This window comes from Fusarium venenatum (genome assembly GCF_020744135.1).
Source record: "Fusarium venenatum strain MPI-CAGE-CH-0201 chromosome Unknown EDB82scaffold_4, whole genome shotgun sequence".
NCBI lineage: Eukaryota > Fungi > Ascomycota > Sordariomycetes > Hypocreales > Nectriaceae > Fusarium > Fusarium venenatum.
Genome location: NW_027072132.1, coordinates 5204280 through 5222427, shown reverse-complemented (window position 1 = coordinate 5222427; position 18148 = coordinate 5204280). Strand labels below are relative to the sequence as shown.

Here is an 18148-nt window from a genome sequence, read left to right as displayed (position 1 = left end):
GTATGGCTAGAAAGTGTATGATCAAGCATGGGAGCGCGTTTTGGGGTGATGATATGATATCCATACATAGAGCTCGCATCTCGTAACAGAGAGATGACGACAACAAAGGAGCATTCAAGTCGGGAATGACTTGCAGAAGGTTTTATTTAGTATACATGATACCACAAGCACAGATAGGGGTTGGTTGTGTCTATCACGTTCGAATATGCAACGATCGAAACGAATAAGTGTAATGAGGAAATACCATGTAGGTAAGTATGCATAAACTCTCAGTGTGAGAAACAGTTTTTGTATTATGGTTTTAAAAGGCTTTTTACCCTTTCTATCCTATCGCGAGATTATTGACAGCAGTCTTGTCTTTGTTCAGTCTGTTTCCGGCCGCGTATCAACATGTATATCTCAACTTCATTACCACAATACGCTCGCTACATTTAGTTCACTAATAAGTTCAAAATAACAAAAAAACGCAATCTCTACAAACAAATAATCAAAACTTAGGCGCTGATCACCAGCGTAACAGTCTCTTTCTCCTTCTCCGTGACGGTGACAGTAGCCTGGTCCTTGTCTGTAACTGTCACGGTGAAGTAGACAGAAACGGTAGGTGTGCCATCGACGACAATAGTTGTGGCATGTGCATCGTCACCAGTACGAGTAACAGCCGTGGGCTTCTTGTCATCTTGGCTGTCTGCATTGGCTTCTGTGGCTGCGGGGGCAGGAGCCTTTGTGGGCTTGTCGGGGATGGGGATGAGCTCTACGGATGTAGGCTTGTCATCATCATTGCCATCTTTGTCCTTGTTGTCATCACCATTATCTTCACCATCGCCATCACCTGGTGAGGCAGTGGGCTTAGCTTCATCAGGCTTCTCGATTGACTTGGTCAAGGTTGTGCCGCCAGGGAGATCCATCGAGTTCGTACTTGGCTCAGGAACAGGAGGATTTGTGGGTGGGAGGTCCTCATAAGCCTTTGTGGGCTGAGGGTTGGAAGGCTCTTGGGGATCTGTCTGGGCAGGCTTCTCCTCATTTGGTTGAGAGGGTTGTTCTTGGACGGGCTGGGTTTGAGCTGGCTGAGATGGTTGCTCTGGTTCGGGCTGAGAGGGTGGCGATGGAGAGGTAGGCTGGGCAGGCTGTTCAGTAACAGGTTGACTCGGGTGCTCAGGGGCAGGTTGAGTTGGTTCTTCAGGAGCAGACTGGGTAGGCTTCTCAGGCACAGGTACAGGCTGTGTGGGTTGCTGATAATCAGGCTGCGAAGGTTGCTCATTGACAGGCTGGGTAGGCTGAGCTGGCTGCTCCTGGTTAGGCTCGCTGGTGGGCTTAGGAACGGCACCGTCATCGACAGTAACGATGGTGGTGACTGTAACCACAGGAACTCCGGGTTGCTTCTTAACTGTGGAAGTAGGTACTGGCTGCTGGTCTTGGTTTTCATTACCAGGGGCAGTGTTCTCCTCGCCACCCCCAGGAGTTCCTCCGAGAATCTTGGCCGCAGTGGCAGGGTCTTCGCAGACTATCTTGATACCTTCCTCGACATTGTACAACGGGAGAGCAAAGCACCTCTCGCCTTCGGTCTCACAAGGAAGAAGCTGGAAAGCACCGTCATCGCCGCATAGAGCCATCTGTCCACTAATGCAAGCAGCCTGGCCCTTCATACATGCAGATTCGGGTGTGAGCTTTGCGAATTCTTCGTTGTACGTTCGCGCATCAACGACATTGCTAGCGTAAGCAGGCGCGGAAATAGCACTTGTACCTGTAGGAACTTCAGTGTTTATGGTTGGCACCCCGTCGGCAGGTGATCCTGTAGGGATAACCTTGGCTACAGATGTGGTCTCGGGAGAAGAAGGATTTGAGACGACGGCAGGCGTGGTTGAGGGTCCAGCGGGCGCTGCAGGTAGAGTGTTGGAGTCAGGGGCTGGGTACCGAGGCTTGGCATTTGAGGGAGCAGGAGCTGGCTGTTGAACTGCTGAAGTATCTGCTGGTACTTCCGGCTGCTGAACTGCAGATGTAGCAGGGCCATTGGGCTGGGTAGGCTCTGGAGTTGGCACAGGATTCTGAGGCTCAATAGGCGCTGAAGTCTCAATAGGAGAAGGCTCGGCAGGCGCATCGGGCTTTTGACCATCGGTAGTTTCAATAGGAGGGTATGTTTGCTTGACCTCAGATGTAGGAGCAGGGCTGCTAGGCTTAACAGGTTCAGAAATTGGAATCTCGCTCTCAGGTTGGGCTGCCTCCGTAGTTGGTGCAGGCTGATCTTGAACGTCAGACGTAGTCTCAAGCTGTGGATCCTTGGGCTTGACTACAGAAATCGTCTCAGTTGTAGCAACAGGCTTTTTCTCCACAGCTGAGGTTTCTGGGACATCCCCTGCTGGTGCGGTAGGAGGATTGGGATAGATGTTGGACGGATGCTTAGGGTTGATGGGAAATGCTGTGTCACCAGGAGCCTGAGTTGTGAGGTACCCTGTAGGAGTTGGCTCATATGCAAAAGTAGTTGTCACATCCTCAACGGGTGTGGTTATAGGTTGCTCATCTGTGGAGGCAATTGCAGGAGAAGAAGGTGCTTCAGGAGCTACGGTCTCTTGGATGGCACTTGGCTTGGTGTTTTCTCCTTCTGACGGTTGCAGTGTACCAAGATCAACTGTAGAATCCAGACTCTTTGTCTCAGAGTTCTCTGGCTGCTGGGCGAGTTGGGTGGTAGGCACTTCAGGAGCAGCAGTAGTGGCATCCCTTGCCGGCTCGTAGGTCGGGACCTCGTTCACAGAGGTTGGGGTTTCCTTGGACGGTGGAGTAGTCTCCGTCACTACCGCACTCTCCTCGGGAGATTGATACAGAGGCTGATCGGCCACCGAAGTTGACTTCGCAACCTCAGTAGCAGGATCCTTGGGAACAATAGAGGTCGTGATAACCGGCGCAGAAGTGTTCTGTGTGAATGTTGGTTTGTTCACGGGCTCTTCTTGAGTGGGTTCCTGAGCTTCACTTGTCGGTTGGGGAGCCTCGTTGGTAGGTTGGACGGGGATAACCTCGATAGGCTCGGGTAGATCAGAGTACGGTCCCTTTTTCTTCTCGTTTCCTGGGTTCTCCGAAAATAATGGGTTAGGGTCCGGAGTCGAGTTCAGTGTCTCGAATATAGGTCGTGGCGTAGTCTGGTCTCCATTCTCGGATCTAGCATATATTGTTAGAAATGGTTCGTCATCTCTTGTCTTCACGCCCGGCTCGTACCCGTATCCATCATGAGCTGCAGTAGGGGCTTGTGAGTTCTCCATTCTAACGTCAAGGAAAACTCCGGGGTTTCTCTTTTCTCTGCCAGTCCACATAGGGCCAGCCTGTGCGGACTGGACGGTCAAAAGGAGTGACATGGCCACAGCGAGCCTCATTCTATTGTACCGCATAGTGAAGGATAATTCGATATAGACGTAGGAAAAGTAAAGAGTGCTTCGTTCGTAAAATTCGAAAAGATAAGTCGTGTCGTGTAATTCGTTTGTCGATCGTATAAGTTCCAATGATTGTAACACGAAAAGAAAAGCAAATTTGTCGAAATACTTCCTCCAAGATCCAAACAGATTAAGAGTAAGTAAAGCCAAACAATAAAGTCCACCTCGAATACCCCGTGAACAAAGAATTTACTTGTTCAATACCCTGAGACCGAGATAGACAAATTGAGTACAAGGAGAACCCGGCCTTGTTAACAGAATGAATAAAGGGAACGACAAACAATGGAGGCGAACAAGGCTATGAATGAAGGGAGATAGTATGAAAGAGAGTCACACGGAAAAGATAGAGATAGGAAATGAATTTGACAAAAGGAAAAGAGAAAAAGTTTAGAGTCAGAGAGTGAGTGTATGTGTTGAAGTAGAGTGAAACCATTCAAGTTGGGCAGGTAGAACCAGTGTGTTAATGTATGCAGTGTCTCCTTCCCCCAAGACTTCAGGAACAAGCCATATCCAATTAGCGCCAGCAAAAGACAACAAATCGCCTCACGTAGAGTCTCATCTCGTATCGAATCTGATCGATTTTCACGGTAGCAAACTACCCAAATTCCTTGAACCATGCCATGCATGCAATGCCATGATCCCCAGTCAAAGTCAAAATCCGAGTATCACGACGCGCCCAACCCTGGCCAAGTCAGAACCCCCAAGCAACTCACCTAAATAGAACTGGACCCAAGCAAAACATTTCCCATAAATAAGAAAGAAAAATATTTGTCCGACCTTGTCAGCCAATCACTCTGGTCTCGTCGTTGTTGAGTTGTACGGTAAAAGACTGGCTCTAAGCGCTCTGTTTCAACAGTCTATGCGCGGCTTGTTCCCATTGGTTCACCAACTCCACTACGGCCCGGCCTTACTGGGTTCAGCTGCCAATCGTGCTCTCTCCACTGAACCGACCTGCGGCCTGTAGTACAACATTTTAGTGCTTTACAGGGGGTTCGTGATGCCCTCATTTCTGGCCTTGCTTTGCCTTGGCTTGACAACGGGAGATTGACAAGGTCATGATCATGGTCGAGATCATGCCGTATTTGGATCTAGTCGGCCCATCGACGGTCTCTGAGTTCTAGACCAGATCAGCCCTTTTAATTTCCCCTTTGACTCTTATTCCTTGACTGGCTAGTTAAGAATAGACTCCCTCCAAAACCGTCGTCTTGGATCTCAACATCATTTGACGATAGCCGCCCGTCATTAGTAACTCAGTTACCTTGACCGCATCCATAGACCGTGGCTTAGATCTTAGCCCCAAACTACCTACAAAAGAGATAGATCCCTTTTCTTTGATTTGCATTACTCTTTGTTCTACTATTGTTTCAACTACCAAACGCCTTATTTGTGTAGTACAAATATCTGCACAAGGGTATACAGTGTACACTAAGCGCCACCGCGTCTAAATGCTGCCAGTCATGCTTTTTCTATGCTCAAAATACATCAGAACCTTGAACAATAATCCATGAGTTAGACCCCTGCGTCCAATCCGCTACGTCTCCCGGTCGCTGACTGCTTTGTCTTCCCTTTCTTCTGTCTCTTCCCATTCCATCATTTCAACCTCCTCATTTGCCTCTTCGTCTTCCTCGTCCTCTTCCTCGTCCTCTTCCTCGTCCTCTTCCTCGTCCTCTTCCTCGTCCTCTTCCATCAATTCGTCATAGTCCGTCGCAAATACTTTTCTTCTCAAATCATTAACGGCATCAAGCTGTTCTCTCAAATTCTTTTGTTGCGTCCTTGTCCAATCCAGGTTGAGATCATGAACATCAGTGATCCTATTATTCCTGTGATAGAGAAATCGATCGCGGGCCCAAATCACAACGTCCCTCAACTCCTTGACACCGTTTCCGTGGCTTTCGATGTACTTTTCCACCACCGAGTCATCCGGCCACTCCCAGACTCCATTCTCTGTTACACCATGCATGACTTGCTCGACCTTTCGGGGTCTGACCAAGGGTTCCGCGAACGCTCGGAACGCACACAGTGTCTCAATCATGTCCAATTCCTGCGGCAGCTCTCCCATGTTTTGTATCTCTTCTTGTAGAGCTGGCGAGCTCCATTCCTGAATCAGCCATTTCATCAAATCCGATATCGCCCTGATTTGTCCTGCAAATGCCAGTGCCAGCATCAAATTGTGAGCGACAGATGGCATTACCGGATCTCTCCGCGCTCGCATCATGTCCACATTTGACACGTGTAGACTATCTTCTGGGCGTGATCTTTGTCTCTCTTTTACAACCACCGAATAGAACAGACCCCTCATCCGTTCGCCGATGATTTGAAACATTGACAATGCTGTCGGTTCTTGTGCGTTTCTAGCGTACTTGTTGTTCTTGCCAGCCTCTGTTGCCTGTATCTCGTAATGATGCGCGAATGAGTTCTTGTCCGCGTTGCCCATCGGTAAAGTCGCTGCCAGCGTCTCCACCTCCCGTCGCAAGATCTTGCGTAAGGTTTTGCCAAGTTGGTCAACAATGGCTAGGTTCATGGACTTTTCAGCATCGATATGATCCATGACATATAGCAACAGGCGGAGCTGTGCCTCGAGAGTGAGTCGTAAGCGGCCATGGTGCTGCCCAAGGTGTTTTAAGATAGGCGCCCATACAAAGGATGACCAATTGGCATTCTTACCGCTGAGTCGACGCTCGGCGAGCCGGACGGCACGTAGCAGATTTCTGCCACCAAGATTTGGGATCTTGGACAGGCATTCCATATATGCTGAAAACAGCGGTAAGGGAGTTCTCTTCAGCGATTTGGTTGAAGGGAAGGCCGTTGTCAATTCAGCATAGTTCTTTCGACCAGTGCTGCCATCCTCTAAATACCGATGAGCCTCCGCAACGTTCTCAGCATTAGATACCAATATGCGCAGGCACTGTTCGTCCGGCCGAATACGTTCTTCTCTCATCATGCCATAGAGTTCTCCTGGTGTCGGAGGCTGTAACCGCAGCTTTTCCAACTCGGTTAAGTTTGTTTCTTCGTCCATCGGATGATTAAGATGATTGTCTCCGGGCAACGTGCCTCGTTGAGGATCGGCTTCTCTGGCGTATAGCCTTTGAAACATAGCTGCATATTCGAGTACTCCAGGTTTCATACCAGGTTCTGGAGGGTTCCTAAACCTCTGCCATGCTTCATGAGAGTTCCGCGTCGCCCTGATAGATGCTGCCCAAGCTGACATCTTCCGATCTGAGTTGATCTGCATTCGCTGCTGGATTGTAGGGCTACCATCGGGAGCCAAGCCATACAGAATGTCGATGACATCGTCAACCTCCTGTTTGGGGAATCCTGCTTCCTGCATCATCATCCCTGCCCGAACGACACGGGACCAACTTTCCTCAACATCCATGACTTCATCAATACCATCTGTCGGTGTTAGATATGGAGGCCACGACTTTGAGTGTCGAGACGCAGCATGCATTTCATCCCTATTTTTAGGCATCCCAGCCAGAACAGCTCTTATAGCTTGAAACCCACTTCTGTCCACCGCCAAGGGTTGTGTGAGGCTATCAGACATCGCCAAAAGCACACGCTGAGCCGCCCAGATGTATGTATAGGGTATTGCCTTGTGCTCTGCCCCAGATCCCATACGAGAAGCGATGGCACTAAGCGCTGTGTTGAAGAACTTGCATTGCGTATGGTATGCTTCTGCCGGAATTTCATCAGTCGTGAACAAATCTGAGGAGCTATGGGAATTGGCTCCGAGATCTACAATAAAGTCTGCGATTATTTCAGCAAGAGCAACCAAGCGTCTCGGCTCTATGCGGCGACAGTGGAAAGCAAGTCGTTCCATATTTTCCGTAACCTCTTGTGTTGAGAACCTTTGCATTTGACTCCGCGCACGTCCCTCGATATAAGATCTCATGCTCGTAGCTCGTTTCTTTTCCGCTGTGGTCCTCAGTCTCGTCTTGAAATATTCTAACATATTGTCCAACGTTGAGACTTGGCTGATGCCCGATCCCAGCCTTAGAAGATAGCTAAAAATGAAGACAGGTTTCGCATTGGAGTCTGTCATAAATATCTGACATCGTTCTTCATCAGTCTTGGCGAAGAGTATGTCGACGTATTGGCTCAGACATTCTTGTGTATGTCCGTTATAATCCAGTATACCCATCAAGCGCTGCCATTGCTCTTCTGAGGGTAGAGCCTCGGCGATTTCCTTCATGCCTATCGGATCGGCTGCTACTTGTCGTCGAATATGTATCTGCATTAAGATGATGGGGAGTCGCATACTTCGAATAGTGGCGATGCCTTTTTGTAGACCTGGTTCCGGATCATCTGTAGCAAGATACCTGCGAAGTAAAGTGGCAGGACTTTGGTCTGCCCATCCTTTTTGCATCTTTAGTTTCCGCTCGATTCGGGTGCGTAGGTAGTTCGACGGAAATCCTAGTTGTTCTTTGCCTTTGTCATGTCGTTCGTTGCCCAAATTCCGCTTGAAGTCGGGGTTCAATGATGCTCGATAGGCTTCCATACGGCGCTGCAGTATCGCGGCTTCAATCTCATCGAATTCTTGCTCGTTGGTATTTCCACAATCCCGGTCTCGTTTTAACTGTTTTCTTAGCTCAGCCCTGAGCTCGGCCTTGGATGGTGAGCCATTGTGACTTTGGCCGCGCTCGAGTATCGCAGATTCAATGCTATCGAATGTGGAAGATAACCGACGAGAGTGGAGAGAGATTGGGTAGTCGGTGGTCTGGGAAGAAAACGTAGGTGTGAGCTTCAGGATCCTGTGATTGCCCTCAAAAACTTACCCTGGCTTGGGTCACCACATGCTGCGTCACCCGCCATCCTCGCCTCAGCTCCCGGGTTACACTTCTCAGCATCTCTCCCTCATATCTCCTAGGCTAGCTCAATGGCTTAATAGGAAGATATTCGTAAAGAAATAGGTGATGGTCGCGAAATAGTTCGCAGTGACGTGTAACTGGTTGTTGTCCACCAAGTATTTTGCATGCACCAAACGAGTTTATCGCATTATCGGGCTTAGTTTCAATTAGCGTCCAGCCAGTCCGGGGTCCATCTCTCCAGTCATGACTACCGTACTACTAACCTACCTGCTAACATAGTTACAGATAATTTGATCGCATAGCAGAACCTAATAGTTAGAAATGCGGTGCTTTCTTTGTTTTTGTACTTAAACGAAGTTACATTTACCATTATCAATCATGATTTTGAACCCCAGCTGTTTCGAGCTCCAAGGAGATTGATACACCCTCGCCCAACACATTACGGTTTTGTCAAAAGGCATTGTACTTTTCCCATTTTTGCTCCTACTTTTTAGATATTTCGTCATTTCATAGACACATAGGACAGCATGCCATAGTACATGGATTAGGGATTAGTCACCTTGTGACTTGACCTTCTTATTCTCTTCCTCCTCAACCGCCTTGTCCTTTCGCTTCTGCACCACCTCCCAGTTGTAAACTCTAGCCACGGCGACCTCCATGGTCTATGCATGGTTAGTGACAGTTCAAAATAGTGTCTGGAGCTCTGGGAACGTACTGTGATCTGCTCGCGGAGGAAATCGAGGTCCTCTTCGCAGTTTGACAAGCTTGTCTTTGCTGTTGAGAGCTTGGAACTCAATAGTGTCTCTGCCTCGTCTATGGGGTATGAGAGCATCACGTTGGCCTGAAAAGCAAAGTCAGCTCCATGCTGACAATTTAGGGAAGCGGCTGATTTACTCCTAACCAGATATAAACCTCCTCAGTCGCAGGAATCTTCGCCTTTGAGTATAGAGTGTCGTTAAGTTCGAATGTTGTTTCTATCGCCTCATCATCGTCCTATGCCTCGAATCAGTATCGCAATGCTTGCGCAGGCGCCGCATATGTGTACCTTTCTTAGCTTGAGAAACTTGACTGAGTCGAGCGTCTTTTGGATATCAGGAATCTTTTCCTTGAGGCCGCCCATTCGCTTCTGCAAGTTCATCTCCATAAATTGGTATTTCCTACCCCGCCATGCTCGGTCAGCGCCAATCCTATATCTCAAGCTGCACAGAGCAAGCTTGCCAGGGCTTATGTTGTCTTCAAGGCTGGATGGTAACTCACGATATCATTTCTTGAAAGTTGCGCAGAGTAGGCTCGACATCGTCTCGGGTGGTGACATAGTCCTCGACCTTATCCACGAACGGGGCATAGGGGATGCCCCGCGGATTGGTAGGTGTAGCATCTTTACTATTTGGTGTCAGTTTCTGCTTATTTTTCTTGTACTGGGAGGTGGATAGAATGCTTCTTGAGTTTACCTTGTCGCTGTTTCCTTTCCTTTTGACGCCATCTTGTCGGTGTTGTACTCTCAAGAACAAGATGAGATACCTGCTGTCTTGAAGCTGCTAGGCGTGGTCGGGTTTTGCGACTGGGTGGCATTTCGTCAGTGGGGTCTCGCATCCCTCCTCACCTAGCTTCGGTGAGCGGTGAAGGTGGGGGGCATTCACCTTGAATTGTACAATAATAGCCGACACAATAATCAACGATTTCTTTGGAAACTGGTTACAAGATTGTATCATGAGTATGAATCCAACGAGATTCACTACAAGAGCCTACCTAGTTGTCAGATCTGATATAATAGATAGCTATTGACGGACCAAATATCTTCTGGTAAGTACCTCTCTCACAGCAACCATGCAGATGCTAAGACGACATCTACCATTTTCGGGCTTTTCGAGCGCTAACCTATAAGATCTATCTCATACAGATTTTTCTCCAGTTACGTTGTTTTACATTTGACCCCATATTATAAGTAGAGAAAAGCTACAAAATTGTCGTCAGCCATAGGTTCGTAACGAGGAACTCCCACATGTACTATCTACCCAGACAACCCCGGGTTATAATTACAATGATTCTAAGTTTTCCTACATGGCTTGTTACCTAGCCACTCTGAGATAATGACTTTATTATAGAACTTTATGGGTTTATTTTACTTGCGCAGATAAACCGTGAGTAAAATGGGAGGGGTTAAGATGAAAGCTAAAAGGAAAATACATAAATATAAAACCGAATGTTCATGCCACTATTCTTGCTATTTACTTTTACACGGACGTCCTTTATCGATCAACGACTGCTGATCGCAAATTCTTATTCTAGATCAACGCAATGCGAGTATACGAGCAACAAGAGAGGCCCTCGGCCTTCCATGAGGAGGAGGGTGTCTACTCCCGACAAGATAATAAGGAACTATTCGAGGTTGTGTTTGGTATTTCTATCTCATACGAAGGGGCCGTGGATTTCTGGAAATCAGGGTTCTCAATAATACAGCCTGGGTGGGAGGAGGTCTTTTCCCAATTCCCTGATCACTTACACTGGCTGGTAGCGGAGGTGATTGAACCCCTCATGTCTGGCTTCACCTCGAGATGTCCTGCACAATATAACTCTGCTCAACAATACACATGGAACCTGATTCTCGAAACTGCTCAAGAACTAGGTCCTCAGAAATACGTTAGACGTCCTCACCCGTACGGAGCTATCGGTGATGGTCGCCCTCGCCCAGAAACGGGCCCTACATCTTCCTCGCCTTCTCCCGCAGAAGAAACTACGTCTCCTCCTCCTCCTCCTCCTCCTCCTCCTCCTCCTCATTTAACATACCAGGAGCTTACGGCATCGTCTGTTCCTGATATGTTAGAAGAGGAGCCCTCAAAGTCTTTCTTGCCTTCTTGGCTGGGAGAAGACACAAATTCTTCTCCTCCTCAAACATACCAAGAGATGGTGGCGACATTTGCTCCTGATGAGCAAAATGAGAGATATACAGCTTCTTCAGACTGTTATCAAGCAAATGGCATATATCCTGAAAGGTCATATAACTCCGGTCCAAGTAGTATCGTCTCAGATTATTGCTGTTCGACTCCGCCTTCTTCGTCAATCTTCGCCTGTAATGCCGGACCACCTTGACCCTTATCTTCCGAGAGGCAGTCGCTCGATTAGGCTTCTCCAAACACGCATTTGAGACAGCCCACGCAGGAAGATGGCAACCAAGTTCGCCAAGGTTTTGGCCCGTGCTAACAGATGCTTCTGAACGGATGAGGATAGTTGCGAACCGAAAAGTTCCATAGAAGCACCACAAAGCTGAAGAGACCAGTGGCTATCTTCTGATACAGATATGGGACCACGGGGTATTCAAGGATAGCACTGTGGCTTGCTTGATATATCATGGATACTATAATCAGAACAAGAGAAGTTTGTCGAAGTGACCCTTGAATTGATACCATTTCCAGTGTGTAATAGAATTTTGCTGTCTGCGACAGCTGATAATACCGTCACTTTCCATCAAGGTAGGGGAAATGACATGTATCAAGTTGAACATAAAATCATACAGAACCATATAGTCATAAGTCGTACTAAGGCATACCTGCAGAACCAGAACTAGGTCCCAGGATTGCCTTAATCCATTCGTTTCTTAGTGTCTGCCAAATCCCCGATATCAGCACTATCGTCCAACGCGTGGGTGTTGGCTGGAACATCGTGAGTTTCTTCCTCGTCCCAATCATCGTCGATCTGGTTCTCGTCCCAATTATCAACCTCTTCTTCCAGAGTACGAGACCGAGTCGCTCCTTCCACCACACCAGATTCGTGGCCTTCACCAAGCTCGACGTCGCCTTGATCCTCACCGGGGACGGCATTGTACCGCCTGCGTCGCTTGCGCTCAAGCATACGCTTGTGGTACCACGAGCATAGACCGACACCGAGCAAGCTTCCTACCAGGTTCGCAACGATGTCGTACAAGTCAAATTCCCGGCCATTGTCGAGAAAACTCTGAACGAATTCAGAACCAACGCCAAGGATGATTGTGCAGACTACCAGTGTCATATTCATGACTCGCCGTCTATTGGTGTCGACAATCCAGTAAAATACGACGGTGAGTATGAAAAAGGTGATGAAGTGAAGCACTTTGTCATTGACATATTGACCAAGCTGTATCGAAGTTAGGCCAGCATAGGCAGCAATGAGCAGCAAGACCAGGAAGGCGCCTGGAAAAGTAGTCAATATCACTCATGGTATGGCAATATGTGTCCATCATAGAGCTGAACGAGAACCCACTCCCGGCCCTCAATCGAGACGGGCACAACGCAATGACGTACCTGCAACTGGGAGTCGTATTCTCATGATGAAGAGCAGCTGTGGAGCAAGGACCAGGTGCGTTCTTTTAGGAATAAGAGGTATCCCAGAGGTTACAACTCCTGTTCAGTATTACTTCCGAGGTTTTCCTGAAGCTTGCTATGGCAGGACAGGTCTTGAGCTATATGTGTAAGGTGATGAGGCTGGGAGTTTTAGAGCTGAAGCGAAGCAGGCAGAGAAAATGAAACCGCGGAGCTCCAAAGTGACGACTATTGTCCTTGTGGCTTGATTCGTTTGCGAAAGTGGCGGTGCATTTGTGAACACGACAGGGGGCTACGATTCGCTTGTCATCCTATAAAACTGGAAAGAGAGTGGACAACGTGGGCACCGCTCATGCAACCCCAGGCGCAGTAGCTGGCGGACAGTTTCGCGTCCACTCTGATACTCCTCTATTTGGCGCTGGTGATCCCATGGGTCCCCCGTTCTAGACTTGCGTGATGCAGGCACAGACTCAGGCACAGGTGCCCCTCATATCCCCTAACGATCTTGTGTATCACTGGCTGGAGATTATCCCTGGGGGGTCTTCTAAAGAGATGGCGTTTGCTCTTGATTCTGATAGTGGAGTCCAGGATATGTTGTACTTATCTACAGATGCTCGGTGTTAGACGAGCCAAGCAGGGGCATAGATGGATGGCATTGAAACTTGGTGTGCAAATAGAAACAAATGCATGCATATATCTACCTACATAGTTAGGGTACTGTTTACCTGATTCGACAATTTCTTCTGTACATCAGTCTGTCTTTTTGCCAGCTACAACAAAGGCAAACGGCTTTGACCAGTGAAGGCGATCTAACTTATGTAGTACTGGCTGGCTTTTTCCGCTCCTGGTACGAAACAACCTCCATCGATGCAACTCTAAAATATTTCCAGGTACTGCTTGGAAATTGGCTTTTTTTATTATAGATACACATATATGGTTCTTCTAGTAACTCTATTAATTTCGTGGTCTTTGTTCTCCTTCTTTAACAGCCTTTGTGATGCTGCACGTGATCTGCTGACAAAGGTTACGTTACCTGGTTGCCATTAAAGTTGGGGCCTCGCTCTTGTATAAAATACATGGGCAGTAACATATTGAGCCCCGGATCTATGTCAAACACCAACCTAAAGGAGGATTGATCAGAAAAAAGACAATATTGCATTTTCCAAAGAATCAAATAACGATATCAGCTTCATCAGCCAAATTCAAGTGTGGCTTCCCTGTTCTGACCCCCTATAATTTGACCTTCTTAGGCCGAAGTAGCTGTACCCGCAACCTCTCTCCCCGCGAGATTCCCCCCACGAGTCGGCTCAGCGCGCGCCAGCAGCCAGATCACTCAGGGAAAGTCTCCGCTTCGGGAAAGGTACCTTACAAGGCACCCCCCAAATCCTCAACCTCACCTCTTGAACAGACGACAAAACTGCAGATTGCGATCCATCAAAACACAACCTTCTGCGTATCTGTTATTCGCCAATTTTTGTCTGCCATCTCTGTCGATACTTGCCGTTCACCCCATGCGATCTTGAGCTCTCCAATCGCCCTCGGTCCCGCCGCACGCGAGCGCATCTTGTTGCGCATGGCGACTCGCGCCCCGTTGTCGCTATCATCGCCCTGGACCCATCATGTCCATCACAAACGGCCAGTCCGCCTGGCAGCCTCCTCACTTACAACATACAAACAGCAATAGGAGTCTAGCACATCTTGATGATGTCCCTGCGCGCACTCAGACTCCCATTGATAATTCAAGTGTGCTGATGCCTGAGGCACAGCCTGATATCGAGGACGAGAATCGACGCGCCTTGTTCGCGGATTTGTATCGCCAGACCGAGGATAAGGTCGCGCTGCTGTTTTCCGAAGATGGTTCATACAATTATCCCGCGATCGCCGCTCTTAGACGTTCTCCGCCCCCTCCCGCCAACATTATCCCTCCCACAACCGACCACGAGCCCATTAAAGAACCACCCCTAAAGAAAGCGAAGCGCACCATCGATGAAGACGACTACGACGACGATGATGATGACGACGATGAACCATCACAGCCGGCGTCCAAAATCGCCCCTGCCAATACATTACTCTCACCATCCAAATCAGGGAGCTCGCCTGTTCATTCAGTGACATCACCAGGGAAACACGGTGATAAATCCAAAGATCAAGACGGCTCGCATCCCAAGGACAAAGATAGCGAGGATTCTATCAAGAAACTTGAGGAGGCTCGTACAGCGACTGAAGCTGCTGCTCGAAGGAGTTTCCATACTATCTTTCACACCCTGGAAAATGACCGCGCAGCTATGCTCGAACAACAGCAACTCGAAGATTCTGAGAAGCAGCTGCAAGCCGAAATGGACCACAACCACCATCCAAGTAACAACCATAATACCGCTCCCAACCAGGGAACCCTGAGTAGTGCAAATCTCGGTGCTTCCAGTCTGACCTTGAAACATCTCATCGCCCGCATTGACATGAAGCGAGACCAAGTCCGCGCCTCTGACGCTGAGCTTCGACTTTTGATGAACGAGGTCCGCAAAAACAGGAGCAAATGGGCTAGCGAGGAAAACGTGAATCAAGAGGAATTGTACGAAGCTTTGGAAAAAGTCTTGACAGAGCTCAAGGCGCATACCGAATATTCCACCCCCTTCTTGACAAGAGTCAACAAGAGGGACGCCCCCAACTATTACAACCGTAAGATACCAGGAACGTATCATATCGCTGTTAGACTAACCTTGTTCAGTCATTCAAAACCCCATGGATCTCGGTACTATGACGAAGAAGCTGAAGAGTCTAACTTACAAGTCCAAGACGGATTTTGTTGTAGATCTTAACTTGATATGGGACAATTGCCTCAGGTATAACGAGGACATGAATCACCCCCTGCGACGTATGGCAAACGGGATGAGGAAAGAGGCAGAGAAGCTCATTCCGCTCATCCCTGATCTTGCTATCCGTTCTCGAGCCGAAGTCGAAGCTGAAGAAAGGCGGAAGCAGAATGGAGGAGAAGATGACGGTGGCGAAGATTCTGATGATGAACCCATAATGTCTTCAAGGGGTCGTAAAGCTGGCGCAAAGGGCACAAGTAAAGCACGGAAGGCGCCCAACGACCAAAAGGAGGACACGCCAGCAATCGACCAGAAGCCAATATTACAAGTGAACGGACTCTTGGGGAAAGTTCGTGAAGGCTCTGAGGTGGATGGAAGCAATGGCTTTGGAACTCCACCTATTGGAGGATCGACTACACCATTGGGTCTCAACGGTCATTCTGGTATCGGAAGCAATGCTGACGCCATGGATATCGATGAGCCTAGTATCAATGGCTTGGCACTCAACTCAGCGTTTGGTGAAGCTGCTGAGCAGGCTTTTGAAGACGAAGAGTATAAGGTCTGGAAACAAACCACGAAGAAGGATCGAGCACTAGTGGCCAAGGAGCGCTTTCAACTCTTCAAGGACAACAAATTCAACACCGAAGCCCCTGCTCTTGTTCGAACAAAAGCTGGCATGCGCCGGTTTCTGAAACGGCAGCGAGAGGCAGAAGCAGAGGGTATCATCACCCACACTCTGAAGAATTCAACAACTGTTGCCTCGGACGATCCAGCAGTGAAACCAACGGAGACTTTGGCAGAGGAGATTGAAGAAGAGGCTGCCAAGGTGATCCCTGATTATTACGACACTCTGAGCAACATTCCTGATATTCACCCAAAGCTCCAATGGGTCGAAGACAATGAAGGGCAGGTTATCAACCAGCACGAGGAGTTCCTTCGATTGGTACCATCCGGAACGTTTGTAGCACCACCCGGTCGTTTCGCAAAGAAGATGGATGAAAACATACATCAGATACAAGAGACTAGGAAACTTGCGACCAGAATCTCGGTCATCAAGCAAATGCAAGTTCAAACTCAGGTAAGAGGGCACGTGAATTCAAGGCAAATATGTACTGACGCAATTAGGTGTACACAAACCAATTCCCCAAGTCAAATTCCGATCCTTTCGTGGAACAGGATATTGAACCTCATTTCATTTCTGACGATGGTCCTGTAATGGCAGCTGAAGCGTGTCAAGACGCTCTCAAACGCTCTATTGCCAAAGTACTATATCACACTGGATTTGAAGAGCTTCAGCCTTCGGCCATGGATGCCTTCACAGGTATTGCGGCCGATTATTTCCAAAAGCTGGTTCGAACTTTCAACGTATACAACGAATCCGAAAAGAAGGCGGCACCCACAAATGCCGAAGGGTCTAGGTTCCAGCCCAGATTTACTCCCGAAGAAGTTATCCTCCACACCTTGGATGAGAACGGACATGACATCAGCTCACTGGAACTGTACGCCAAGGATGACATCGATCGACTTGGTGCCAAGCTGGGTGGTCTGCACGAACGAATGAAGCTGCATCTCACCGATCTATTGCGACCCGCTCTATCCCAAGACGCTGGAGTCGATGGAGTGGGAGCTTTCAAGGATGGCAGTGAGCAATTCGTGAGTGGTGACTTTGCTGAAGACCTTGGCGAAGACTTCTTTGGTTTCCGGGCTCTGGGTCTAGATAAGGAGATGGGACTTGATATGATTTCTGTGCCCTTGCACCTTCTGCAAACCCGAGTCCGCAATATCCACCAGATGCAGACACAGACGACTGGTGAAGCAGCCACTGAGCTTTTCGAGCCCCTGCAAGTTTCCGATCCAGTTACCAAGGAGAACATCCAGGAGCAAGTTGGCCTGGTCAAGAACTTCTTCCTGGCTAAGCTGCACGCTAATGGCGATCAGCCCCTTGTGGAGGACGAAGACCTGCCTACAAAACAAAAGAAGCCCCGTCCTCGCTTGGGGGCCAGCGGAAAGATTGTTACCGCTCAAAAGCGATCTCCTAAGGAGCAGTTGGCTCTTGCAAAGAAGAAAAAGAAGATGGACGCTGCTGCTGCTGAGGCCAGAGCAAACGCAAACGCGTCACCCGAAAAGGGGGTCAATGCTCCACCTGGCAAGAAGAAGTCCATGACCAGCACGACTGGCCCAGTACCCAATCCTGCAATCATTGCTCTGGCGCCTAGTATGGAACGACGAGATAGCATGCAAAGCCAGGGTAACGCTAGTCAAACTGACAAGGACGACACCATCGGCATGATGAGCCCAGAAAGCATCGCTCAGTAGGCCAAGCAATGTTTCTGGTAATGCCGTTACATACGAATTTGGTGGACAGCCATTACAGGGCCTCATTCCCATCACTTGAACAAGCCATACACTCATGTTGACACCGGTTTCGCTCAATGCTATGCCTGGAAACGACAACAAATCTCAGGAAACCTCAAGCCGTGTCTTGGGAACTTTCATATTCATATAAATCGTGTATTACTTTTTTTTTCTTACATCTATACTCGAAATCCTTCCGTCTTTTCTCATACCCCCGCAAACTCTTTGCAATGGCCGCGGCAGATGGTCTTTGGTTTTTGTTTTGTTTTGTTTTGTTTTGTTTTGTTTTGTTTTGTTTTGTTTTGTTTTTTCCTGCCCCTCTACTTTGCATATGAGTAATCACTCAATAAACCATCTATTCACGGCGTTCCTGGCTCGTCCTTCTTCCTCATCTTGGAGCTCTGGGTTGCCACAGCGTTTGCATGCACAATACACGACATACCAAAACCGCTCCACTCGACTAC

At 48.5% G+C, this 18148-nt stretch overlaps 5 protein-coding genes across 5 annotated transcripts; 2 read left to right on the top strand and 3 right to left on the bottom strand.

The window, feature by feature from the left end:
• Nucleotides 1-4735: 4735 nt before the first annotated feature.
• Nucleotides 4736-8349, bottom strand: EDB82DRAFT_516279 (uncharacterized protein). The gene is made up of 2 exons (XM_025738838.2): nucleotides 8192-8349; nucleotides 4736-8133 (listed from the first exon to the last, which is right to left on the bottom strand). The coding sequence occupies exons 1-2, from the start codon at nucleotides 8261-8263 to the stop codon at nucleotides 4948-4950; spliced, it is 3258 nt and encodes a 1085-aa protein (XP_025593559.2). The 5' UTR covers nucleotides 8264-8349; the 3' UTR covers nucleotides 4736-4947.
• Nucleotides 8350-8486: 137 nt separating this feature from the next.
• EDB82DRAFT_516275 (Prefoldin subunit-domain-containing protein) lies at nucleotides 8487-9820 on the bottom strand. Its single transcript, XM_065608997.1, has 6 exons — nucleotides 9676-9820; nucleotides 9482-9607; nucleotides 9270-9381; nucleotides 9119-9217; nucleotides 8940-9065; nucleotides 8487-8886 (listed from the first exon to the last, which is right to left on the bottom strand). Exons 1-6 carry the CDS (start codon nucleotides 9705-9707, stop codon nucleotides 8776-8778), a joined length of 606 nt encoding a protein of 201 aa, XP_065463475.1. The 5' UTR covers nucleotides 9708-9820; the 3' UTR covers nucleotides 8487-8775.
• A 582-nt stretch (nucleotides 9821-10402) lies between these two features.
• EDB82DRAFT_336663 (uncharacterized protein) lies at nucleotides 10403-11368 on the top strand. Its single transcript, XM_025738836.2, has one exon. It carries the CDS (start codon nucleotides 10523-10525, stop codon nucleotides 11312-11314), a length of 792 nt encoding a protein of 263 aa, XP_025593557.2. The 5' UTR covers nucleotides 10403-10522; the 3' UTR covers nucleotides 11315-11368.
• A 349-nt stretch (nucleotides 11369-11717) lies between these two features.
• On the bottom strand, nucleotides 11718-12879 carry EDB82DRAFT_336612 (uncharacterized protein). Its single transcript, XM_025738835.2, has 2 exons — nucleotides 12502-12879; nucleotides 11718-12390 (listed from the first exon to the last, which is right to left on the bottom strand). Exons 1-2 carry the CDS (start codon nucleotides 12524-12526, stop codon nucleotides 11804-11806), a joined length of 612 nt encoding a protein of 203 aa, XP_025593556.1. The 5' UTR covers nucleotides 12527-12879; the 3' UTR covers nucleotides 11718-11803.
• A 1152-nt stretch (nucleotides 12880-14031) lies between these two features.
• EDB82DRAFT_336580 (uncharacterized protein) lies at nucleotides 14032-17830 on the top strand. Its single transcript, XM_025738834.2, has 3 exons — nucleotides 14032-15195; nucleotides 15245-16407; nucleotides 16455-17830. The coding sequence occupies exons 1-3, from the start codon at nucleotides 14139-14141 to the stop codon at nucleotides 17643-17645; spliced, it is 3411 nt and encodes a 1136-aa protein (XP_025593555.2). The 5' UTR covers nucleotides 14032-14138; the 3' UTR covers nucleotides 17646-17830.
• Nucleotides 17831-18148: the final 318 nt, after the last annotated feature.